Raw genomic sequence first — 27,063 nt, forward strand, 5'->3', positions numbered from 1 at the left:
TACCTAGAATAGTCAGATTCATAGAGACAGAAAACAGAATGGTGGCTTCCAGGGGCTGGGGGAGGGGAGAATGGGGAGATTTTGCTTAATGGGCACAGAATTTCAGTTGGGGAAGATGAAAAGATTTGTGGAGATGCATGGTGTGATGAGTCCACAACAATGCAAATATACTTGATGCCCGTGAACTGAGCACTTCGAAATGGGTGTTGTAAATTTTATGTTATATGTATTTTACCATAATTTGTATATACGCATATATAAATACATAGATGGTGTGTGTGTGTGTGTGTGTGTGTGTGTGTGTGTGTGTGTGTGTGTTTCATCCCTATGTACAGGGAAAGACTGCTTCCGGTGAAACATTTAATTCATAGCTGGTGAATATAACCGGCTGTGTTTATCCCTGCAGGAAAGGGTCTGTGTTTATCCCTGAAGGAGAGCGTAGCTCATTGCCCCCGCGTTGCTCCTGGAGGACTGTGCTTGATACTTTATAGGCCTCCCGCCCTCCTGCAGGAGAGCACTGTCAACATCACAACTGGCTGGCAGAGCCACTGCCTTTAAGGGCCTCTCTGAACGCTTCCTTCCACCACCTCCCAGAGCGTGGAAATCTTCTCGCCCCAACTGCAGGGGAAGAAGCGGGCACAGTGCTGTCTCTCCTTCCTCCTCCTTCTCGCTCCTTCTTAGAGCGGGTGAGCAACCTGGTTTCACCTTCCAAAGTGTTATTAGTTACCTCAAGAAGGGTCATCAACTTCTCAGGAGATCCTCAAACTCAATGATTTCCAAGTCACGTTTAATATTTCTACACTTTTATTTTTAAATTACAGTGTAAATTAATACAATCTTTGGTAAAATCTCGATACAGAAGTATGTAAAGTGGCTTTTTTGTTCTCCTCTGCCCCCCTGCCCAACCCCACTTGGAGGAGGCTTGCCCCCCTTCTTAGCATCGGTCCCTCGGCTGACTCACCTGGCGGCCCCTCCTTCGGAGTGCACTTGTCACCGTGCTCCACCTCCTGGGAGGCTGACTACACAGATGGTGTCACGGGGCTCCCGGGCTTCCCTGGCTCCCACTCCACAGCTTCTCCTTCCCCTTAGAATGGCCTCAGGTGACTGCATCCTCCCCCATCAGCTCCCATCCCACCCTCCTTCCTGGAATTCTTCTTCTTCACCCCCTCAGAGCTGGAGATTCTAGGGGTGCCCTGCTGCTTCCAGCTCCCACAACTGCTCAATCTGTCATGGTTTTCCTGCCCACATCTTTGTAAATAATTCATCGATTAAGCACTCCTCCGATTGCCCCATTCAAGTGTCTTCTCAGGACCCTGACTTCACTGTTTAAAAGAAAATAGTCCCACCCATCATTTAGGCGGGATTTGGGAAAGAATGTCAAAACACAAAGGTGATGTCTTAAATTCAAAGAGTCTGCATATCTTTGCTATATTTCTTGATGCAGTTGAAAACACAGAGGCTGATTAATAATACTCAAGTCCCAAAATTATTTTCTGCTTCCAAGCTTGTGAAACACATTTATGTTTAAGGCAAAGTTTGTGTGTGTGTGTGTGTTTGTTTTTTAACACAGTTTACCCCTTATCATTTTGATCTTGAACATAAGAATGATTTCATCCAGGCACAGTGGCTTACGCCTGTAATCCCAGCACTTTGGGAGGCCGAGGCGGGCAGATCACAAGGTCAAGAGATCGAGATCATCCTGGCTAACATGGTGAAACCCCATCTCTACTAAAAATACAAAAAGCTGGGTGTGGTGGCAGGTGCCTGTAGTCCCAGCTACTTGGGAGGCTGAGGCAGGAGAATGGCGTGAACCCAGGAGGCGGAGCTTGCAGTGAGCCGAGATTGTGCCACTGCACTCCAGCCTGGGCAACGATGTGAGACTCTGTCTCAAAAAAAGAAAAAAAAAGAATTATTTCAAACACTTTTGTTTCTGTAGTATTCTTGCAACATCTGGGGCATGAACACAGTTCTCAGACATAAATGGGGACTGAGTAAAGAAGAATTAGGTTACTCTGGGTGTTCAGGATTTCATTAAATGTTTTCACTACCTCAGCTTTTTTTCCCCCTAAGTAGTCAGCGACATGGTGGTATCCTATCTAACCCAATTCTTCTAGCAGCACTCTGGGGCAAAATTTCAAAGCTCCAAAGCTCAGTTTCCTGCTAGGCTGGGCTTCAATCTCTTAAAAGGGTAGAGGTGGTCACAACTGATGCTTCCCTGGACTCTGCGGGAGGCATCTGTCCCTTTTCAGCACCTGGCTCCCTGTTGTTCTTGAGTGGAGGCTGGAAGCTCTGTGAATTGGAAGCTCTGTTCTCCTTGGGCTGAGAGGCGGGTACCTGCTAAGCCAACCACCCTGGAGCTGGAATCTGGAGCACCGAGGTTCGAATGCTGAAGACAGCTGACTTTCAAGCACAGGCATTTCTGACCCTGGTGCAAGACCATTTCTGCTCCTGCTCCCCGATCTCCCCTAGCTCCTGCGCATTTCCACACCTGGTTCTTAGCTTCCCAGTCCATTTTCTGAGCTCCCCAAACCCTTCATCAAATACCTTTCTGCCTAATTTGTACTAATCAGACCGCATTGCTCGCAAGAAAAACCCTGACATAGGCAGGAGTCATCTGTACAAAGTGCCATGCATAGGTGACTGCTAAGAATAATACTTAGAAGCTGTTTAGTATTATTATTATTATTATTATTATTTTGAGATGGAGTTACGCTTTTGCCCCCAAGGCTGGAGTGCCATGATGTGATCTCGGCTCACTGCAACCTCCGCCTCCCAGGTTCAAGCGATTCCCCTGCCCCAGCTTCCTGAGTAGCTGAGAATACAGGTGCCCACCACCACGCCTGGCTAATTTTTGTGTTTTTAGTAGAGATGGGGTTTTACCATGTTGGCCAGGCTGGTCTTGAACTCCTGACCTCAGGGGATCCACCTGCCTCGGCCTCCCAAAGTGCTGAGATTACCTGCTTGAGTCACCGCACCCAGCCTGTTTATTATTATTATCATTGTTGCTATTAAAATTTAAATCTCCCTTTTAGTACTACAACTTTACAAAACACTGTAGGAGGCAAAATGAGGCACAGAGCTTATTTATTTTTTTAAGATAGCTTTGAGATGTAATTCATATACTGTACATGCAATTCACCTACTTAAAGTGTATAATTCAATGATTTTTAGTTTATTTAGAATTGTGCAATCACCACCACAGTCAATTTTAGAAGATTTCATAATCTCAAAAAGAAAGCCTTTAGCCATCACCCCCACCCCTCCCACTTAACCCCACCCCCAACCCTAAGCAACCACTAGTCTACTTCCTGCCTCCATAGCTGTCCTTGTTCTGGACTTTCTATGAATGGAGTCACATAGTATGTTGTCCTTTGTGACTTGCTTCTTTCAGTTAGCGTAATGTTTTCAAGATTCATCCAAGGTGTAGCGTTAGTACTTCATTCCTTTTCATGGCTGAATAATGTTCCACTACGTGGATATACCACACATTATTTATCCATTCATCAGCTGATGGACAATTAGTTGTTTCCACCCTCTGGCTGTTATGAATAGTGCTGTTGTAAGCATTTGTGAATACGTTTTGTGTGGACATCTGTTTTCAGTTCTCTTGACAGATACCCGGGAGTGAAACTGCTGGCTCCTACGGTAACTCTGTGTTAAATTGTTTGAGGACCTGTCAGACTCTTTTCCACATTGGCTGCACCATTTGACATTCTCACCAGTTCATACTTTAAAAAATTACCCACGTTAAACAAGAAATGATGTTTATAAATCAGTCATCATAATTGAACCTCATACCATGGTAGTCTCATGTGTAAAAAGTGCTATAAAAAATAAGTGCTTATTATGTTACTTTATGTCTTCACAGCTATGATTGTCAGTGGTCTTATAAACTATTTTTTCCTAGAGACCCAAGCTAATAAATCTCTTCTGAAAGTTGAATCATAAAAATTGCTATGACACTTCGTGAAAGCCATAAGCTCAAAAGAGACAAATAGTTCTCTTCCTGAGCCTTCTATCCACACAAACATTAGGTATGCTTGCTGGCTAATGCTGCCTTGCCAAAGCGGGAGGCTGTGTCATTTATAAGAATCAGAAAATGGTGCATTAAAAAGAGAAAATGGAGAGTGGGAAAGGATGAGACGCATGAAGAGATGCTGAAAATAAACCTTTACCACAAAAAGATGGGAATTCAATTAGATGTATGTCCCATAACTAAATACACAACTATAGATGTAGGAGATAAATCAAATGAGATATTTTAAATTAAATTATTTTAATAAACCCAGTAATATTGTACATAGACAATATAAAAATCTCTGTAGTCAAAAGACTTTTTAAAAAATTACATCTCCTTCTGCTATAGAAAAACTTCACACACCTCCAGCAGCAAAGAATCTTATTTCTCAGTGGTAAGGCATGTTAGGGATACTCTTGCTACTATGTAACAGACTTTATCAATGTTCTCTATAATTAAAAATAACAAGGCCAGGTGCAGTGGCTCACTTCTGTAACCCCAGCACTTTGGGAGGCCAAGGCAGGAGAATCATTTGAAGCTAGGAGTTCAAGACCAGAGTGGGCAACATACTGAGACTCCCCCGTCTACAATTTTTTTTTTTTTTTTTTAATTAGCTGGGTATGACTGTAGTCCCAGCTACTCGGGAGGCTAAGGCAGGGGGATGGCTTGAGCCCAGGAGTTGGAAACCACAGTGAGCTATGGTCATGCCACTGCACTCCAGCAGTGTCTCTAAAATACTAGTAATAAATATCCAATCACAATTTCCACTATTGGGTGGGGGGTGGCTGAGAATTAAGAGTCACCTTGTCCACCAGAGTGTTGCCCTGAGCAGGGCAGGAGATGGTGTGGCAGAGTCTGCAGAGCTGAGACCCCAAAGCTGGGGACCACTGAGAAGAGCGACTGAGTTTCTGAGATTTGGCAAGCACAGAGAAACCAGGTGGAGGGCTCATCATTAACGGGAAATGCTGGAGCCAGACTGAGCTTCCCAGGTAATTACGGTGCATTGCCCCAATAGGAAAATGAAACACAAGTTACGCTGCTAGCTGTAACCCCTCCATAGCAAATACCATAAGGAAAGAAGCAGGTTCCCAGAGACACCTCAACCAAGAGATCCCAGAGAGCCAGAGGTCCCTGCTCCAGTGGCAGGTTTGGTAAGATTCACCCTGACCTAGATGCCACTATCGGAAGGAGGAAGGAGGAGGAAGATCACTTATTTGGGGAAAAGTGGACCTGATACCGGAAAGGGGTCCTGATACAGACCCCAGGAGAGGGTTCTTGTACCTCGCACAAAAAAGAATTCAGGACAAGTCTATAGATCGGAAGCAAGTTTATTAGAGATATAAAGAAACAAAAGAATGGCCACTCCATAGGTAGAGCAGCAGTATGGGCTGCTCAACTGAGTATACTTAGGGTTATTTCTTGGTCATATGCTAAACAAAGGGTGGATTATTCATGAGTTTTCCAGGAAAGGGGCGGAGACTTCCCTGAAACGTGGTCGCCCACAAGCCTGTGCGCCTCCAAGCTGGGACCTCTTGAGTCAGACAGCTGAGGCCAAAGACTGGGCATCACCCTGTGGAACAGTGGGTGTGGGAGAGATTTGGGCTGGGTGCTCTGTTGCCTTTCAGGAGATGGTTCTCACCCTATGGTATGATGCCTGATCACGGCTCATTCCCACTGAAGAAAAGCTTTGTGGTGCTTCATGAATGAGTGCCTGCTAGGACAGCGGTGAAATGAAGAGTGCTCCGGGGATGGACAAGTCCCCAGATGAAGAAAGTGAGACCCTCGCCTGGTGTCAGGCTTACCAATGACCATGGGAGGGGATGGATAGGGAAGCAAGGTCTGGGTGAAGATCTAGCTCTCAACTTCTAGGAAATGGGGGTGGCCTTCAGGACAGGTAAACTCCTTTGCAAACACACAGACATCTTGCGAGGAGAGATACACGGGGAGGGGAAGGCAGAGCCCACCTAGGCCAAAACATCATTGTAGGCTTTAAGTTTCAAACTAGACTTTTAAAAGTCGACAGCAGGCCGGGCGCGGTGGCTCAAGCCTGTAATCCCAGCACTTTGGGAGGCCGAGACGGGCGGATCACGAGGTCAGGAGATCAAGACCATCCTGGCTAACACGGTGAAACCCCGTCTCTACTAAAAAAAATACAAAAAACTAGCCGGGTGTGGTGGCGGGCGCCTGTAGTCCCAGCTACTCGGGAGGCTGAGGCGGAAGAATGGCGTAAACCCGGGAGGCGGAGCTTGCAGTGAGCTGAGATCAGGCCACTGCACTCCAGCCTGGGCGACAGAGCGAGACTCCGTCTCAAAAAAAAAAAAAAAAAAAAAGTCGACAGCAGTTACGGGTAGTGTTGTGGTGCAGACCTGTAGTCCCAGCCACTGGGGAGGGTGAGGTAGGAGGATCTCTTGAGCCCAGGAGTTCAAGCCTTCAGTGAGCTATGATCATGTCACTGCACTCCAGTCTGGATGACAGAGCAAGACTCTGACTCTAAAATAAAATTGAAAAAAAAAATTCAGCCAGGTAAATCTATAGGGTTAAAGCTTAAAAAGTATAAAAGGTGTATAGAAAAGTCTCCCCACATTCCTCTACCCCCATCTACTCCACCTACCTCCAGAAAGCAGAACCACTATTACTAGTAGATCTTTGTGTAGTTTCTGAGAGATTTTTCTGCAGATATAAATAAATATTTTTTGCCTTCTTTCTCCACAAATGCTGGCATACCCTACATGCCATTCTGTCTTTTGAATTTTCTTTTTTTTCAGACAGAGTCTCTCACTCTCGCCAGGCTGGAGTGCAGTAGTGCCATCTCGGCCCACTGCAACCTCCACCCCCCGGGTTCAAGCAATTCTCCTGCCTCTGCCTCCCAAGTAGCTGGAATTACAGGTGTCCGCCACCACGCCCGGCTAATTTTTTGTATTTTTAGTAGAGACAGGGTTTCACTATGTTGGCCAGGCTGGTCTCGATCTCCTGACCTCGTGATTTGCCTGCCCCAGCCTCCCAAAGTGTTGGGATTACAGGCGTGAGCCACTGCGCCTGGCCACTTCAGCTTTTCAGTTGAACACTGTGTCCCAGGGACCTTCCCACATCAGTGTATGCAGAGTTTCCTTGTTCCGTTTTATGGCTGTATACTGTTCCACTTCGTGATTAGCTGGACCATAATTTTCTTTACCATTCCCCCAATAGAGGACACTAAGTGCTTTCCAACTTGTTTTTTTAAACATAAACAATGCCACCATGAAATGAACAACCTGGTATACCTTTCACTTTTTGGGATGCGGCTCTATCGTCAGAATAAACATAAATTTCTAGAAAGGAAATATCTGGATCAGAGTGGGTGCATTGGTAGCTCTGAGAGGTATTCACAAATAGTTCTCCAAAAAGGAGACACCAATTTACACTCCCACCAGCAAGTAGGAGGGTGTTTTACTTTTTCTTTCTGAGATGGAGTCTCACTCGTCGTCCAGTCTGGAGTGCTGTGGCTCGATCTCAGTTCACTGCAGCCTCTGCCTCCCAGGTTCAAGCAATTCTCCTGCCTCAGCCTCCCAAGCAGCTGGGATTACAGGCGCCCCCACCACGCCTGGCTCATTTTTTGTATTTTTAGTAGAGTCAACGTTTCACCATGTTGGCCAGGCTGCCCTTGAACTCCTGACCTCAGGTGACCCATCTGCCTCGGCCTCCCAAAGTGCTGGGATTACAGGTGTGAGCCACCGCGCCCGGCTGTCTTACTCTTAACATATCCAAAGTGTTCCACTTTTCTTCCAAGTCTGCCTCTCCTCCTCCTGTCACCACCATCACCCATTTGCTCAAGTCTGAAAGCAGGACGCCACCCTCACATCTCCATCCTTGCGCCCCAGCAGAACACCCTGACAGTACTTCTCCTAGAAGAATCTGTCCCCGTCCCGCCTTCACTCCGGTTACATCTGGAGTTAGCCTAAGCCCCTCTCACCTGGACACCTGTGCAGGTCCCCTGCCTCTCCACTCTCCCCTCTCCTCGCCAGCCCACCCTGTCCTCTACACTGCAAGCCAAGGGGCCACAAACACTGCAGCCAGGCAGGCTCACTCTCAGCCCATCATAGGGGTGGAAAATAGGACACTCCCCTCTGCAGGATCCAGGCCGTTTGGTATATCCCTCAAAACCTGGGCCCTGCTGTAAGGCCCGGACCGGCTGGAGTTCTAGGGGTCGTCTCCCTGCATCCATGTGAAACTTCCGAGCGTTTGTCCTTGGGGTTTTGCCTCATGGCATCCCAGAGCCACGCAGGCACTATGTTCACACCCTGCCGCCCTGCGAGATGAACAAGAAGGAGAGCAACAAAGGGAGATTGCTGCAGGCCTGAGTGTGGAGGAGAGAGAAAGAACAGCACAGGAAAGAGAGGCCGGGAAGGCCCCAGCTGCAGGCTCAGGTTCACTTCGTGTAGAAATTGCTCCAGCAGATTGCTCTGCTAAAGAGAGGAAAATACACTTGACGTACGGTCCCTGCTTGGCTCAAAGCTGCGTGTGTCTCTAGGCTGGTGACAAGCGGGCAGAGCTTATTAAAAGCAGTGCACATGGTTCTCTGCCCAAGCTCAGAGCCCTTTCCCTTTCCCAGTGTGGGTGAGGAAGTGTGCAAGGCCTAGTAGGCCTCAGACTGTGTGGCTGCAGTTTCTGTAACTGTTGTTCATCCTGAGAAGCGAAGGTTTGGAAAACGAAACGGAGAGACCCAAGAACGCTATCGGCTTGGGGCATTGGTTCAATGTTTACTCGGCAAATGTGCATCATGCTCCTGCCCCGCGCTGGGCTGAGCTGGGAGCAGGATTAGACACTAAGACGAAGTCACGGAGAAGTCCGGTGCCACGAGCTCTGCAGGAAAGATGCGCCCAGGGCTCTGTGGGCCGACTTTGGGCAGGAAGAATGATGAAGATGTAAATCCTGAGGATGCGCTGGCTCCCGCAGACATTCTCAGAGTCCTAGAGAGCCAAGGGGCAGGAGGAATTCCAGCTGTGGTTCTGGAGGATTGTTAAACCTTTTTGGTGTGTTTCCTACTCTGAGGCATGTTTGCTTTACTCACAATGACGATGCGATTCTCTGATTACCTAGCAACTATAATAAAGCTCTAAAGGAAAAGACAGGTTCTTCCAATGCATAGAGAGTCCCAGGTGGAAGGACAAGACCCCAGCCTGGAGAGGAGTTTCTATCGGGAGGAGAATGAGAACGTAAATCCCTGAAGCTGGGAGTGGGTCCGGTGCTGGACCCACTCTGGACAGTGCTGAAATGTACTTCAAGGTCCTTTCTCAGTTGCTGGAGCATTTGAAGGGGATGTTCTCAGAGATCTGGGCTGGTAATCGTTTCCCTGCCGAGGTTTCACCAGATGGCCCTTATGTTGCCACACCTGTCTCCCCAGGTTGCGCTCCTTAATCACTTCGAACCAGAGCCATCTGCCAGGGCAGCGGGCAATGCGATGCTCGTGGGCAGCTCCATCATCTCTAGCCAAGAATCATTTGGATGGGCCAGAACTGCACTCTGGTCCCAGCCAGAGGACCCCAAGTTCCAAAGTCCCTCATTGTGCAAACAAAGAGACACAAGTTGAGGCAAGTCAGGCTCAGAAGGAGACCATGAAAGTCAGCATCTGTGGGAGGGGCAGGGGGTGCAGAGACGATAGGGGAAAGGGAGGAACCAGCAACGCCTGATCCCCTCCATGTGCCCGACTCTGCAAGTGGCTTTGTTTCCACAAACCTGCCATGCCTCTAGGAGGCAGCACCGATTGTCCCGATTCACAGCTCGGAAGCAGGGACAGACAGCATGGATAACTCGCTCAAGATCACTTCAGGCAAAACTGGGAATTTGTCTTAGTTCATTCAGGCTGCTATAACAAAACAGCACAGACAGGGTGGCTTATAAGCAACAGAAATGTGTTGCTCACAGTTCTGGAAGCTGGAAGTCCAAGATCAAGGCGCTGGCAGATTCCATGCCTGGTAAGGGTCTACTTTGTGGTTCCTGTGTCTTCACATGCTGGAAGGGAGAAGGGGGTTCTCTGGACCTAATCTTTCATTATGGCACCAATCCCATTCATGAGGGCTCCACCCTTCTGGCCTAATCACCCCCTAAAGGTCCCACTTTCTAATACCATTACTTTGCAGGGTATGGGTTCAACATACAAATCTTGGGGGGAATACAAGCAATCAGGCCATAGCAGAGTGAAAGCCAAATATCCCCAACTCTAATGTCTACCCCTCCCCTGTAAAACCATATGCAGGATCTACTAGAGAGAATGTGTGTCAGACTGAGTGCACATTCCTGGGAACTGAGAGCTTATATAAAAATTCACATCATGGCCTTTTAACTGCACCCATTAACTCAAGACCCCTTGTCTCCAAACCCCAACTTTGACTAGTTAGAGAATCACACAGAAATCATTATAAAGTGCTTAGAACATCAGGGTTTTCACACGGTGACTAATACTTTTGTTTACTTATTTTTATTGATACATAATATTTGTACGTATTGCTGGGGTACATGTGCTATTTTGTTACATGTGCAGAATGTGTGACATCAAGTTGGGGTATTTAGGCAATCTATCCCCTCCAGTATTTATCATTTCTTTTCTTTTATCTTTCTTTCTTTTTTATTTTTATTTATTTTTTTTTTTTTTTTTTGACAAAGTCTCTCTATGTCACCCAGACTAAAATGCAGTGGCACGATCTCAGTTCACTGCAACCTCCACCTCCCAGGTTCAAGGGATTCTCCTGCCTCAACCTCCCGAGTAGCTGGGATTACAAGCGTCCACCACCACACCTGGCTGATTTTTTGTATTTTTAGTAGAGACAGGGTTTCATCATGTTGGCCAGACTGGTCTCGATCTCCTGACCTCAGGTGATCCACCCTCCTTGGCCTCCCAAAATGCTAGGATTACAGGTGTGAGTCACCACACCCAGCCTGTATTAATCATTTCTATAGGCAAACACATTTATCAAACCACCTCCATCCTCTAACATTTGTTTTTTCTCAGATGTGAGATCCTATTTGCGGGACTGTAACAACAAGGAACTTTATTAGAGAACTAGAGAGGCACATGTGCCCTAGAGGAGGAGCAGATGTCCTCTGTGAGTTGTCCTCTATCAGGGGTCAGGTTGGAAGAAATCTGGCCCCCACCTGCCTTTGTAAATAAAGCTTTATTGGAACACAGCCACACCCATTCATCTGTGTCACATCTATGGCTGCTCTGTCACTACAACAGCAAAGTTGAGCAGTTGCAGTACAGACTTTGTATGGCCCACAAAGCTGAAAATATTCATGGTCTGGGCCTTTACAGAAAAAGTTTGCTGACCCCAGCTCTTACTCACTATGGGATTGCCTGTGCAGGAGCTGTGCCAGCTGTGTTCACATAATACATCCTGTTTTCATTCACCAAGCTCCCTTCCGACTACAAAATTCTGCCATTCTCTGATGTAGGAGATGTGACTCAAGGCCACACCGTGCACTTCTCCATAAAGCCACCTCCTGGACCGGTTGGGTTTCTTGCTCTTTTTCCTTCTGAAGCAATCCTCTCTCTCCCACTAGGCCCCCTGAGTGCACTACGCAGAGGTGCCGCCTCTGAGTGGAACGTGCCAGGCCCCAGAGCTGCCTCTGGGTCTGCAGGAGCACAGAGTGGACAGAGGGCTGTCTCTGCTGTTTTCCATCAGGGCGTGTCCCATCTCAGTCTAACAGGGAGGTGCCCAGAAAACAGGTGGAGGTGAGGGCCACTCAGCCCAGGAGCCCTCTGAGCTGTTCCTTCTTGACCGGCACACACAGCTCGCTCCTTCACTTCCTTTTCCATCCACTGCCGGGCCCAAGCCGGCCTTCCAGGGAGCAGCTATGCCTTACCTCTACCGGGCCCCAGGGCCCCAGGCACACCCGGTTCCCAAGGACGCCCGGACCACCCACTCCTCAGGCCAGAGCTTTGAGCAACTGAGGCAGGAGTGCCTGCAGAGAGGCACCCTTTTTGAGGATGCAGACTTTCCAGCCAGCAATTCCTCCCTGTTCTACAGCGAGAGGCCGCAGGTCCCCTTTGTGTGGAAACGACCAGGGGTGAGTGGGGCGAGCAGGGGAAGGAGCACAGATGACGCTGAGGCTCAGAAGCTCGCGCAGGAAGTGGAAACGGGAGCTGGGAGGGGCCGGCTACGCTCAGTGCAACTGAGGTGCGTCACCCCAGTCTACTGTGGAAAGCTTCGAAGTTTGGAGGCAGAAAATGATATACAGGCCTGGGATACTCTGCGGTGGGGGCCTGGGGTATCTGGCTGTACTCCCTCCCCTGCCTCAAGCTCTCTGACTCCCACCGAGGCTGAGGACCTGGAGTCAGAGCGGGTCTTGTCAGCAGGTGATAGGCACGAATCGAAACCTTATTCACAAGGACAGGCCCCCACCCTGTGTGTGTGGTAACACTGAGATCACGTATGTACAGTGCTCTGTGGCTTCTGGCCCAGAGCTGAGGGTGCTCAGTGTGGATGGATGTTTAGCTCAGCAAGGTCTCAGCAACTGTGTGACAGATGGAATACAAGGGAAGCAGGAATCTTCTCCCCAGAATCATGCATCCCCCATTCCCAGAGATCAGGGTGAACAGTGCCCCACCTCTGACAGTCTGGAGGTGTCTCCCCAAGAGGTACTAGCTGGTCACTGGGTCCCAAGAGGTGCCAGCTTGTGCCTGAAACACCATGTCAATATTTGCGGTGCTGGATTAGTCAGGGCTCTACCTCTGACCCGGCGCCAGCTGGGCTGGCTTCCATTCCCTCCGGGTGGGTACGGGCCTGGGAGTGGCTACCGTGGGGTCAGGTGGCTTTTGGGCAAGGAGGGGCAGTACAAGCGATGCTGGTCCTACAGGTGAGATCCTGAGTGCCCGTCTTATCCTGCCAATTTGTCTTATGCATATAGTCATATCACTTAATTTCCCTGAGCCCCAGTCTCCTCACCTGTAAAATGGAAACAGTAATGACTAACGCAGGCCAATGTCTAGCACACAGAAGGTTTCCAGTACATTACAGCTATTGTCACATTATTACTATCACTGATACTATTATTATCATTATGATGATGAGCTCTGAGTCTCATCTTACATATGAGTAGCAGAGGACTCACCATAACTACCTCCTCTCTATCTCCCAACATTAAAATAATGTTGATGATTTAAGGTTTTTTTTAATGCACATTCACAAAACCTCTGGGCTCTTCATGGGCAGGGCCAAGGTAAACCTAAGCGGCTGTTTCCGAAGTGGTAAGCGTTTTATTGTTGTTTCCTGCGGTAGGCAGTGTGGGGTGCGTGTGTGTGCATGCACTTGTGTGTGTAGGAATTTGACTGTGTGTGCATGTGTGTGACTGTGTGCACACGTGCGTGGATATGCATATACATATGTGTGGGGCAGGGGTGGCGGAGTGACTGCAGGCATAGGCACACAGGTGCCTTGATCTTCACCCGCCGGGTAGTTGATCCCACAAGGTGCCATGTTCGTGAGGAAATCACAGTGAGCATTCAGTGGCCCTATCAGAGTTGGAGTGAAAGCTCCCAGGCACCTTCCTCACCACACCACAACCCAAAGCCACGCTGTGATTGGTTTTGGTTCTCTGCGTATGGCCAATTGCAGTGTGAGGTCAGGGCACTGGCAGATCATGTGGGGTTGCACTTTACAGACAGGATTAGTAGATCATGCTTTGCTAAGTAAGAAAAAGGACATTTCCAAAATAAAAAAGCAGAAGTTACAAGACATAAAACAGTGACCTCTGACCCTCTGCCCGTGACTGTTAGGTCTCCCTGGGCTTATTTCTGGCCTCAACACATGAACAAATGGGCGCGTGGGCAGCTGCCCAGGCTGCAGGCTATGGGTGCATTTTTAACTATGGGCGGAAATTTCCCTGCAGTTGATGTCAGGAGTCCTGAGAAATAGAGTTCCAGAGAAACTGATTTCCTGGGCTCCCGGTGAGCAGAGCCCCTGACTGGAAGCAGCAGCTCTTTCTGTTTGATCCAGGGTGTTGTATAAATGTTCATGTTCTCTACAGGCGCTTGATATGAAAAAGTTGGAAGCACTTTTTCTCTTCCTTAAAATGGGGACAATAACGCAACTTACGGGGTCCTCATGAGGGTCAGCTGCGTTAGCATGAGTAGCACACTTAGCAAAGAGCCTGGTGTGTAAAGAATCAGTGCCAGTCCTTGTTATTTCTACTGCTGTCATTGCAACCTAACACCACTGCCTCCTAACTCTAGGAGGGTCCCCATCCTCGAAGTCTGTCTTGATGTCACCTAGTTTAAAGTATAATCTGTACTCTGCAACTCACCTCCTTTTTGTTAAAGTTAGAATTCTCCAAGATAAAAGCTGGGCACACAAGCCAGCATGGACGGCATCTTTGTCTCCCCCTTTAGAGTCTCCCCTCCTGGGACCAGGGCCACCAAGGCCTGCCCAGTGACTCTAGAGTCCCAGATCTCCGCTCCAAGGGGCTGTCTTCCTTAGTGTTATCTCCTCTGGCATTGCCCCAAATGCTGGGTGAGGCCTTCATTCATAGGCCAGGGCCCTTGATACACACAAGCGCCTGCCAAGATGCACCCTGACCTGCCACCCAGCCCATGCCCCTGTACCAGCCCTCTGTCCCTTCCTCATCCCACTGTCTCCACCCAGGGCAGACCCTTTCCTGATCTTAACCCAGGTCTACTATGTTGCCGTTGTTCCCACGGACTCATTTTCAGAATCTGTTCTGCCTTTTCCTTTGTCTGCAACTGAGATTGTCCCTTTGGTCTGGTCCTCATTCCCGCACCCCTATCTGTTTCTTAATTAGGGGAGTTAGGGGCTTTACGTTGTATCTTACAGATTTCTGTAAAATCAGGAGCAAAAGGGCTGAGGATGAGCATGGAGATTCTCTCTGCAGCATGAGTCACAGGGGGTCGGGGGCAGCGGGCCATAGGGAAATCACAAGCGTTACCAAGTTCCCTGCAGACCTCTGTGGCTTGGGCATCGTTTGCAGTGGGGCTCAGCACTACGCGGTGCATGTCTCAGCAGCCCGTGGGACCGTGGGGCTGAGGGCCCTCCTCCCCAGCACCACCTTCTTGTCAAACACAGCTGTGCTTGGGGAGGGTGGGCAGAGCACAAAGCCAAGGGGACATTGGAGGGCAGTGGACAGCCAGGCTTGCCCTCCAGGGAGCCCAGGGCAAGGAGTGCACTGAGGGGGTGACTCAGGGAACTGGCCGGGAGGGGCTGGGAGGCAGAGAGGTGATAGGCTCAACCTGGAGAGAAGGTGACATCACCCCCAGGTCTCATGCAAGGAGCTGTGTACCTGAGTGTAAGCGGGTGCACAGAAAGAAGAGGAGGGAGTATCGGGTGGGATCTCCCAGCCTGATGGGGAGCAGCCACCATGCAGTCCAGCTCTCCTTGTCTGTACCCATCTGTTTTTGGCCAGGCAATTCCTCTCCCAATTCTCAGTGTAAATCCAGGACACCTCCCTGAAAGTGCCCACACCCCTCTAGCCCGTGTGAACAACCCCCTGGCAGATCTGTGCACAGCGTGGGACGTGACCACAGCCTCTCCTGCACGGTGGGCTTGCTGTTCCCTGTGCTGCTCCCCTGACCCCCAGGAGGGGTTGTCAGTTGTTCTGGGACAGCCCCAAAGGCCCCATGGCCTCCATAGTGCCAGGCACATGACAGGGATGAGCAGACAGCTATGAACAGCAGCGTCTGGCATCTCCAGACCTTGCTAGAAATGTGGCTTTTCTTCACTGGAAGGCCATGTGAAAGAAAGGATGAATGAAAAAGAAAGAGAGAAAGAAAGAGAAAAAGAGAGGAGAGGAAGAGAGAGAGAGAGAAAGGGAAGGAAGGGAAGGGAGGAAGGGAGGAAGGGAGGAAGGAAGGAGAAAGAAAGAGAAAAAAGAAAGGAAGAAAGGAAAGGAAAGGAAAGGAAGGAAGGAAGGAAAGAAAGAAAGAAAGGCTTTTCCCTTTGTAAATTATTCAGTGTGCTTAATAGAGGAAAGTCTGTGTCTTCAGCTGAGCCGCGATGATGTACAAAGTAAACAGAACAGTCCCTGAAAGCAAACATTCCAGGGTGACCGGCCCTTAGTGCTCCAGGAAAACCACCTGGTGGTAGGGCAGTGGGGCGGGGGAGGGCGAGGGAGGGGTCTGCGTGCCTCCCTCAGGGATTCAGGCATCTCCAGGCAGCAGTCTGGGCTCACTTCAGGTTTGTCAAGGCCCCTGCAATTGAGACACCTATGATCGTCCTATAATAGGACTGTAACTTCAGGTAACCCCATTCTCATGGCCTCCCAAACAACATTTCACAGGAACAAATGTACATCCAGGATCGACATGCACGTGCAGGACACTCACGCGTAGACAATGCTCCCCAGTGCACAGGCAACCAGCACACATGTGGAGCATGCACAGGCACAGACGTGTACCCCACCTGGGCACACACACCAAGGCAAGTCACAGGCACCTCGCACATGTGGGCATGTGGGCCGTTACATACACACCACTCCCAGGCCCACGGCCTAGCTGCCGTTCCACACATGCGTCCGCAGAACCCCCTGCGACTGGCCCGGGTGCACACCAATTCCCAGAAACAGTGACCCGCAGAGGAATCGGTCACACATCCAGTCAGCTCCCCAGTTTATACCCGATGACTAATTTGTGTTTACTTGGAGAGAGTTTCTGAGTTTTCTCCTTTTGTATTTTTCTCCTCGTTGGGTGCGATTTGGTTTAAAACAAAAACAAAAACAAACCTCTCCTGAACAAAACAACCAATTGCAAGACAGGAGCTGGAGGCGGCAGCAGCTGCAGGCACAGTTGGTGCGGTTGGCTGGGCCAGGCCTGCAGAAGGCTGGGGGAGGGGAGGGACAGGAAGGATGGGAAGGAGGCGGGCATCCGGGAACAGCCCTGCCCCAGGAGCCGGTACAGCCTGCTGGGCAGGCATCTGTGGCTTTTGGAGTCCATTTTATGTCCACTTGAGGAGTGAGTAGCAGTGGCAGTGGGGGCATTGCTCGCCAGGGCAATCCCCTGGCAGGGACTGGGCAATCAAGACAGGGAGGGCTTGGGGGAATCCTGGGGTTCCCTTTGGGCAGGCACATTCTGCAACAAGTCCAGAATGTCTAAGCTGGCGACAGATGAGGATGCAGCCGTGAGAAGTTAAATGGTCCACCCTGAGACCCACTGCTGAGTGGGGCAGGCTATTGCTAGGACTCTACTGAGGCCCACTAACATGGTCCTGGTTTGCATTGTCCTTATGGGCTCAGCTCAGAGCCACCCGCAAACTCCTGCGCTAGCTGAGGTGCAGGAGGAAGAACAGCAGTGTACCTCCTACAGATGAGAGAGGTCTACCAGGACCCCAGAACTGAGCGCTGCCCCCCACCTTCACTCCCTTTCCAGCCACCGTGGAGATCAGAGTCATTTAATGAAAAGGCTCCAAGGCTACCTGGAGCTGGGGGTGGGAATGCAAAGACGTGTGAGACCTGGCAGAGGAGAGGCCAGCATTTAGGAGGTCCTTACTTCTGCTGGGCCTGGTGCATCTAAAAACACACCGTGTTTTTCAGAAATTCTCCCGGCCAAGCTTTCTTGAATATTCTAGACACTAATGCCGCACATAGCTCTCCCTGGGCAGGCACCCCTGGTGTCTGTCACTCCTCCAGGCTGTCACATCCTGGGAGATGCAGAGAGAGCACCAGCACTTGAAGCTTCTGCTCTTGGTCCTGATAATTCCCTTGACTTCAGAGAAATTTCTATCCTGCCTGTGATTCTTAGGGACACAAGATCAGAGGAGAAGCAGGGTCCTGAGAAGCCTGAGGAAGACAATTCAAAGTAGAGGTCTCTCGGGGAAAGTGGCGCAGCTTGAGCTCCCCACGCGGCGTCCGCCCAGACACTGCTGGAACCTTCCACCTCCAGCCCAGGCCCCTCCTCAGTCCTGGTGCCTGGAAAAGTGGGGAGAGGGGGGAAAAATCCTTCACTCCTCTGCAGGCCCCGGCCCAGTTAACTCACCACACCTGCAGGGTGAGCCAGAACGTGCCTCGCTGTCACAGGATTGGCTGTTTCCTCTTCCGGGACCGGCCCGGCTTCCTCCCTCCTTCCCTTTGTTTAGGTCTGTGCTCCTCTGCTTCCCCTAGAGACGCCTCCCCTGCAGACTGCGGTAGCTAGCCTTGCCCCATCCCACCCCTTCCCTCTCCATCCTCGCTCTTTTCTCTCCTGGTTTATGGTTTGTCTCCTCCTCAGATGCAATTTGCAAAACTCTCCTGAACAAAACAACCACTTCTGGGAGGTGGTGGCAGCTGCAGGCACAGTGGGCACCATGGGTGAGGCCAGGCCTGAGGCCGGCTGGGGGAGGGGCGGGGCAGGAGATGGGAGGGGCGGGGCTTCCGCGAGCACGGTCCACCGCATCCAGGGCACCTCCAAGAGGGCGGGGGCTTTCCCTCTCTCTTTGCTGCCATCCAATGCCAGGAATGAAGCCCAGCAACCCAAATGGTGGAAAAATATATGCATTTCGTAAGATTATTTTCTACCCTTTTTTGTTCATGAAATATCCCTCCATATTGTATATGTATATATTAATATGTATTAACGATTAGATTAATATAATGTATGTGCTTATGTGCAATATAGAATAATATATATATGTATATATAATCCACTTCGGTGAAACCATATGAGAGATGCGTGGATATCTCTCTTTATATGGTATAGATACATATAATTTCACCTAACTGCATATCTAAAAAAAAGAAACACTGGGCAGGGTGGCATGTGTCTGTTACCTTAATACCTTGGGATGCCAAGGCAAGAGGATCACTTGAGGCCAGGAGTTTGAGACCAGCCTGGGCAACATAGCGAGACCCCCATCTCTACAAAAAAAAAAAAATTATAAATTAACTGGGCGTGGTGACTCATGCCTGTAGTCCCAGTTACTTGGGAGGCTGAGGTGGGAGGATTGATTGAGCCCAGAAGGTCAAGGCTGTAATGAGCTATGATCACGTTACTGCACTCCAGCCTGGGTGATAGAGCAAGACTCTGTCTCTAAACCTATATATATTTGGAATCCACTGGCGGGGAAGGATTAAATTAAAAACTGGAGAAGCTGGGTGGGTGGGGAGTGTGTTTAGTCCAAGGCCCCAGCCTGTGGTGCATGCATTACTCAGCTCGTTGAAGCCCACAGAGGTCACAGAGCTCACAGCTGGGGTAGCCCTGGACTCCTAGCCCAGTGCCTGAGTGAGCACAGGAATCCTCAGCGTGTGGCTGATGTCCCACTTTGTGGCCAGGTGTGGCCTGAGTCTCTTGGGCTAGTGGTTGGTGCTGAGTGCTGCTCAGTAGGCAGGACTCCCCAGGGGAGGAGATTACCAAAGATGAGCCCAGGCTTGTCCAGAGCATAGAGAGGTGGCAGCCTTTTCCATTCCCGTGACCCTCCTCAGGGAAAAGAATCAAGCATGACAAAAGCCCTCTGCACCAAGAAAGCAGAGACCCTGAGCCCGCCTTTCATGGTGGCTTGCAGTATGGCAGGTCTCAGTCTAATAACACTCTCATTCCTTCAGGAAATCGTGAAAAACCCGGAATTCATTCTTGGAGGAGCCACCAGGACTGATATCTGCCAGGGAGAGCTTGGTGAGTGTGAGTGGATGGAGCATGGCGAGAGGGAGGTTGGGTGGCTGGGACAGGTGAGCAACTGCAGCATGGGGTCCCTGAGGACCCAAGAGGCACGGGGTTGGGGGAACAACACTGCTTCAGCCTCTGCTTCCTCGTTCCCTCTGAATGGAGTCCAGTGGCCTCAAGCCCCTGTACCCCTGTTCCTCTAGAGTCAGACGTGCCTGTGATGTGGGGCTCACAGCCCCAGAGTTTCCAGAGGAGAGTGACACCCAGCAGCATTGGTCGGGCTCTCCTACACCACCACGGTAGCTAACACCTGCACACATGAACTCAGTCACCTGCCAGGCACTCTCCCTAGCACACATGGCCTCATTCCATCTTCCCAACCCACCCTCCTAACGTCACAGATGAGAAAACGGAGGCTGAGGAAGGCTCAGTAACTTGTCCAAGGTCACAGAGGTGGCAGACAGGCAATCAGGATGTGAACCCAGACCTTCCAGCAGTAGAGCCCTTGCTGCTAACCATTATACACACTGCCTCTTGAGGAGCACACCCTGGGGAGCCGCTCCCCAGCAATCCAGTCTGCCTCCTGCAATGGACCTGAGTGCGCCTCAAGTCACTCAAATTGGGTCTTGCATTTTAGGATTTAATCCAAATGGGCTGGGTTTACCTTTAGTCTATCTATGAAAGAGCAAGAGAGAGAGAGAGAGAGAGAGAGAGAGAGAGAGAGAGACTTTCTTTTAAAAAACACCAGTGAAATCAGCCGAGAGAGTAAACCACTGCAAGCTTGTGTGGACCCTGACTTAATTATAGCTGAGGTTGCCACTGTGGTCTATTGGTTAAGAAAGGCCATGCTGGAACCTCCAGGCTGAGCAACTGAGCTATCCTAAACACAAGATCCAAAGTCACAAACCTAGACTGATAATAGTTAATTAGCTAGACAGAGAGACAATTGAGAGAGAGAGAAGCAGATGGATAGATAGAAACATAGATAAGAAATAGATGATAGGTAGAAAATGGGTGCATAATTAGATAGATAAAAAGATTGATAGGTTGATTGATTGACTGATAGACCGTACAAAATAAATAGATAATAATAGATAGATGATAGTAAATAATGATAGGAAGGTAGGTGGGTAAATACATGGATGGATAGGTATAGATAGATGGTGGATGACAGACAGAATTACAGTTGAGCCTTTAACAACTTGAGTTTGAACTGTGCAGTACCACTTCTAAGTGGATTTTTTTCAACCAAACACAGATAGAAAATATAATATTCCAGGCCGAGTGTGATGGCTAACACCTGTAATCTCAGCACTTTGGGAGGCTGAGGCAGGAGAATCGCTTGAGCCCAGCAGTTCAAAACCAGTCTGGGCAACATAGTGAGGCCTCATCTCTACTAAAAATTAAAATGGAAAAATTAGCCAGGCTTGGTGGTGCGTGACCATAGTCCCAGCTACTTGGGAGGCTGAGGTGGGAGGATTCCTTGAGCCTGGGAAGTTGAGGCTGCAGTGAGCTGAGATCGTGCTACCACACTCCAGCCTGGACAACAGACTAAGACACTGTCTCAAACAAACAAAAAGGAAAAAAAGGAAGGACAGAAGGAAGGGAGAGGCAGGGAGGGAGGGAGTGAGGAAAAGAGGAAGGAAGGAAGGAAATATACTATTCCAGGGTTTGAAACCCGCATACACAGAGGGCTGACTTGATGGGCAGATTCCACAGGGCTTACTGTGGGACTTGAGTATGCACATATTTTGGTATACACCGGGGTCCTGGAACCAATCCCCCATGTGTGCCATATTCTAGATACAATGTAGACTTTTCACAATGTTTATGTTCAGGTGGTCCTTCTCCAGGAGATCGTCCCTGACACTACCTACCTCTCCCACTCCTGTTCTGCCTCCCTTCTCCTCGACCCCGTAGTCCTCCATTGCTATCTAATAGAAAATCATTCTCCTGGCTCCTTGTTTTTCAAAGTTTTGGTTTGTCACGTTGGCATAAACATATATTTGGAGTTACAACCTTATATTTTACCTTAGTGGATAGTTGATTCTAAATATTATTTTGAAACACTTACTACACCCAAAGTACTGTCCATGGCATATATACGTTATAAAGAATAAAAGAAAATGAACAGCCGTGATCTTTTGCCACCCACAATAAGAACTAGAACATCTGGCCGGGTGCAGTGTTCACACCTGTAATCCCAGTGCTTTGGGAGGCTGAGGTGGGAAGATCTCTTGAGCCCAGGAGTTTTAGACTAGCCTGGGCAACATAGCAAGACCACATCTCTATCAAAAAAAAAAAAAAAAAAAAAGAATTAGAACACACCTAGAATAGCATCAAGGCATGCTGTTATCTGCCGGCGGAGGTAGAGGGGAGCTGGGTGAGTGTGAGGGGATGGAGCATGGCAAGAGGGAGGTTGGGTTGCTGGATCAGGAGAGCAACCGCAGTATGGGGTCCCTGAGAACCCGAGAGGCACAGGGTTCTCCCCTGCATTGAGCCAAGATGGTGCCACTTCACTCCAGCCTGCTCCTCCCATAGTGCCCTCTGCTCTGCACCACCCAGACAGCCGAGCAACACACTGACCCGCAGAGGGCACTTCTCCCAGGCACAGCTGGGTGGCCAGCCCCATCCATCTGCCCAGGCCCAAGAGAGGAAAAAGCAATCTTGTTTTGTTGTGGAGTTTTTGTCTCTCTTTTAAATTGCATAAATAACATTGGCTTCTCAATCTCCCCCTGAAAAGCTCAGGGCATTTCTGGCTGAATACATGTGAGGTGTTGAGTTCTCAGGCCAGGAAACACTCATTTTCCTCAACTGGGCAAAGCTGAAACTGGGTGGAGAACTGGGAAAGGTCAGCCCACAGCAGAGGTTACTCTATCAGACTCCTGCTGGCCCCCGCCCTGAAGCTGAAAGCAGACACCAAGTCTCTCCTTATCTTTGTATCTTCTGCATGGCACAAGGTCTGCCACCCTAGAGGCACTTGGTAAAGTTTGCTGAACAAATGATCCTGCAGGCTCCAGTCATGTCACTTTCTAGTGGCATCTCCCAAAGCAGACCAACAGATGCATTAGAAACCAATCCTTCTATGCCCCAGCTAAGGCTGGGGGTGGCTTGTACTCTGCTGGTGACATCTCCCAGAAAGCCAGAACCAGGGCGATTCGGAAGTAGCTTTCCCGATGTTCGGCCCTGGCGAGTCTCTCTTGCCTGTGTAAACAGCCAGAAAGGGCCATATTACAATGTCCTAAGCCCAGTGGTACATGGTGCTTTCCAGAAATGTGAACTCAGAAACTGCCAAGCTGAGTGTGATGGGCTCTTAGGTTCCGATGACATTGGTGTTGTCTACTGAAAACAAATGAATCTGGATAAAGCTGATTTGGATAAATGGATCTTCCCAGATATCTGCTTACACGGACAACATCTGAGACACTGTCAGGCACACAGCAGACACAGCCCACGCTCAGTGTGGGCAAAGGAATGCATCCAGGAGTCTGGTACAGCACAGATAGCATAGATAAAATAGGGTTTGATGTTTGACTTCACTTTTTAGTTTTCCTCCAGATGTGTGTTAACATAAAGACACAGCTGGGAAGTTCAGCAGGTCAGTCAATAAATCTTGAAAATGCAAGGTAATTTAAAGCAAATGGAGCCACCACGGACATACCACTATCTGTGTAATTAAGCTGAGTCTGGGTTGGGGCTGCAGAGGCGATTTCTAACCACCCTCCCCAGTACTGCCTCACTACTTGGGCGGCAGTTATGAAATGTCTGCTCGCCCAGCCCATGCTGACACTGATGTATGCAGCCTCAGTCCTCTGGAAAGGGAGTTGCTGGAATTCACAGAGCTGAGGCATCATGCAGCCATATGTCTCAAACCCAAGTAAGCATATCCTATAACAGTGCCAAGAAGGCAACCGCTGTTTATGATAGACTGGGCAAGAGAAGAGCAGGCAAGGGAGGCAGAAGGGGAGGAGACAGGTATTTGTTGGTGTCCTGTCTATTTTTAAACAGGTAGAAAAGATGTGGCCACATCTGAAACTCCTCATGTCCCCTTCTGACACCGAGTTTTCCTATTTGCTATGAAATAGCAATGAAAATTGTGATTTATGGCTTTCATTTTGCAGGAGACTGCTGGCTATTAGCCGCCATCGCCTCCCTTACGCTTAATCAAAAAGCGCTGGCCAGAGTCATCCCCCAGGACCAAAGCTTTGGCCCTGGTTATGCCGGGATATTCCATTTCCAGGTAAGAGGGAGCTCTTGGCAAGTGGGTTTACCTCTCTGGGGTCCAGCATGATGCCAGGTGCATTTTCACACTGTCTAGTAACCCTGGAAAAAAATGTCATCAGATCTGTGTGACATATGGCCCTAAACCATGCTGAAGCCACATTTTATCACGGAATAACAGCTAAATGCCTCCGAAGAACATTAACGGCATTGCACGGCAAATCCTTATGGAACATACATGTAAAACTGTAAGTGATGTTTTGGCAGATCTGGGGTCCATATGTTAAGGGTTTTATTATTTGGAATTTCCTGTGCTTTAAGCACAAATTGACTAAACTGATTATGCCTCCAGGAAACTGGTTGATTTCTCATAAACACAGAGGTTCTCCTTATGGAAGAAATGTGAATTTGGACATCTCGAGGGATTTTAACAAATAAAAACTGAGAAAAATACAGACAGCATCTGCTGGAGTCCCGTGTGACCCGCAGACCCTCAACCGAGGGGCACATTGGGTGAGGCTTGCCCCCCGGAGATGGTTTCCTGCTCCTTCACCTCCACTTTCTATCTCTCCACGCTCTCCTCTACCCTTGTCCTTATATAGGGTTCGACCAGATACTGAAACTTGCCCCTTGTACTTACTCAGGTGGGTGACCTCAGGCAGTTTTCTTAGTGACACTAAGCCTTTCTACACTCATCTGAAGAAAGGAGAGACTGACTGTTCCCCGCAGGCTGCCCGTAGAGCTAAATGGCATCACACATAGGAGCTGGCACAGAGCCAGGCACCAAGTAGGCATTCCTTGACCTTGCACCCCAGACAGTGTCACCTTCTCCTGACTCACAGGCCACCACTCAGGGCCAGCCCGTTTCTTCTGTCCCTGAGGCCTGCATTCTGATAAACAGAGGTACTCTCAAGCCCTGTCACCAATGGCACAGAAGCATTTCAAAGGCACAGACAGCGAGCCGACCACGTGTCGCTCAGGAGCATGCAATTCCCAGGGGTCGGGCCTGCGCCGGCAGGGGTCGGGGGTGGGGGGTGGGGGGAGGTGGACAGAGACACTTTGGGTCCCAGGGAAACTCTACCCCTGCTCTCTCACAGACCTGCCACCGCCTGGCTGTCTCCCCTCCCCTCCTGTGACTTCTGCTGAGACCACAGTCTTGGCTTGATGGCACCCCCAGGAGCTGGTCTTTCTCCAGTCCTCTTGAGCACACCAGAGTGGCAGTGTTGGGGGTGGTTAAGCTCAGAAAATCCAGCGGAACTACTGCCTCTAAACCGGAACCATTGCCATCTGATCTTGGGCTCCCAAGGGACCAGTGTTCTTGTCCCTTAAATGTCACAGCTGGGAGGAGCCTTGGCAATCCCCTGACCCAGTCCTTTCATTGACCCCCAAGGACACTGAGTCCCAGGGAGTGGAAGTGGTTGATCCAGGGTTACAAAACAATAAGTAGCCAAGCCAGACCTCTAACTCGGGGGTTTGGGATCCAGCATCCTTTTGTGCTGCCAGGGATCAGGTGGTGGGGAGGAATGAACCTGTTGGTGCCTGTCAGTCCCACAATAACCATACTCTGCCCGCTCCCCTCCTTGGCCTCCTAGGAAGCAGAGCACTGGAAATAAATCCACCTCCTTCACACTCCTCTTCCACCCCTCAGCCACAGTACAGGTGTGTGGGTGCTAGGAAGTTAGCGGAGCTCTCGGGGCTGGTGGATACATCTCTCTTGACTCAGGCCTCCTGAGCCAGCCCCTCTGCAAGGAAAGCCAGCACTGAGGCTCCTTCCCACCCCTCCCCTGCTCAGGAAGCCCAGGGCCCAGGCCTGGACTTTAAACACCTAACCCAACTGTGCCTCAGTCCCACCTGAAGCTGTGGATAGCCCCAAGAGCGGGAAGCCCCGGAGGGGAGGTCCAGCTGGAGCAGGTGACAGGAATCTTCCTTAAAACACACACACACACACACACACACACACACACACACACACCCTCAGCCACACCGTGGCCAACTCTTCTGATTGGGATTGAATCACTGATGCAGCAAGATGCTCAGGATGACACAGCAAAGCTGTAAATAAATGGCTCCCAAAAGCACTGTGCCTACCCTCCTCTTTCAACCTCTATCTTCTTACTCTTAGAAGTTACCTTAGGATTGCTTTCAGGCCAACTGAACCAGAAGGAACAGGGAGGAGGTGGGTCACTGCAGGATACACAGAGAAACTACACATGGTCCTTGACTCGTTCCAACCTTCCTTCCTGTTCCCAGCAGACCACACACAAGCTCACACACATGCATACATGTGCTCAAGCACACACATGTGTAGAACCACTTGCAAACACATGTGTGCATACATACACACGCGCAAACATGCATGTGCTTGCATGCACACACTTGCACACATGTGAGCAAACATGCTTGCACACATGCAATGTATAAATAAACTACAAAGAGTGCACATACCTGTCATGCCTGCCTGCATGCTCGTGTATACACATGTGTGCACACATATGCATTCACATACAGCCACATTCTCCTCACGCCTCCTCACCTGGCACACAGGAGATACTGAGTCCACCTGTCTCCTGTGTGAATGGCCAACAAATCAATCTTAGGGGCTCCACTTATGGGTAAGGAGGAAGCAAGTTTAAGGCAAATTGGAGCTAGACCCTGAAACTGGGTGGGAGAGAATAATGGAGAACTGGGCTGCAAAACAGCAAACTCAAACACCACAATACATTCTCCCTCCCCCACAAAAACAACTTTCTTGTGAAGAAGAAAAACTAATTCAGAGCACCGTAGAGTGTCTACTTGTGACTCCTGTTCTGCCTTCCCCTCGCCCACAGCCTTGATGGGTTGACCTTGAGTCTTTGAACTGATGTCAGTGGTTGGTACTGGGTACAATGCTCAGCTTGTAACTTAGCGGACGAAGCCCAGATGCCCTACCATGGAACCTGTGTGTGATTTTCAAAGCTGTCTATGGGTATCTTGGTCAGAGGGGAAAAAAGCAACAGGATCAACATTTACAAACAGGGCCTGGAGCTCCCATGTAGCTGACTCCCATCATTTCTGTCTTTTTCCTGGGCAACAGTTCTGGCAGCACAGTGAGTGGCTGGATGTGGTGATCGATGACCGCCTGCCCACCTTCAGGGACCGCTTGGTTTTCCTCCACTCTGCTGACCACAATGAGTTCTGGAGCGCCTTGCTGGAAAAAGCCTACGCCAAGTGAGTGACAGCTTCTCCAGCTCGGGCAGCCTCCCGACAGGAGTCTCTCCACTGGCCTTTGGGC

At 49.7% G+C, this 27,063-nt stretch overlaps 1 protein-coding gene across 3 annotated transcripts in view; it reads left to right on the forward strand.

Moving 5' to 3' along the window:
- The first annotated feature begins 11,735 nt into the window (after nt 1-11,735).
- The window catches only part of CAPN9 (calpain 9), a 53,398-nt gene continuing 38,070 nt past the window's right edge, over nt 11,736-27,063 (forward strand). For 2 of the 3 annotated variants that reach the window (XM_025400787.1, XM_025400788.1), the window contains exons 1-4: nt 11,736-12,061; nt 19,514-19,583; nt 23,693-23,811; nt 26,866-26,999. In XM_025400787.1, coding sequence (XP_025256572.1) covers nt 11,849-12,061; nt 19,514-19,583; nt 23,693-23,811; nt 26,866-26,999 — 536 coding nt within the window. In that variant the 5' untranslated portion in view covers nt 11,736-11,848. The remainder of the gene's footprint in view (nt 12,062-19,513; nt 19,584-23,692; nt 23,812-26,865; nt 27,000-27,063) is intronic. The other variant, XM_025400789.1, reaches the window with a different exon arrangement.

The sequence above is a fragment of the Theropithecus gelada genome, chromosome 1, assembly GCF_003255815.1.
Source record: "Theropithecus gelada isolate Dixy chromosome 1, Tgel_1.0, whole genome shotgun sequence".
Lineage (NCBI taxonomy): Eukaryota > Metazoa > Chordata > Mammalia > Primates > Cercopithecidae > Theropithecus > Theropithecus gelada.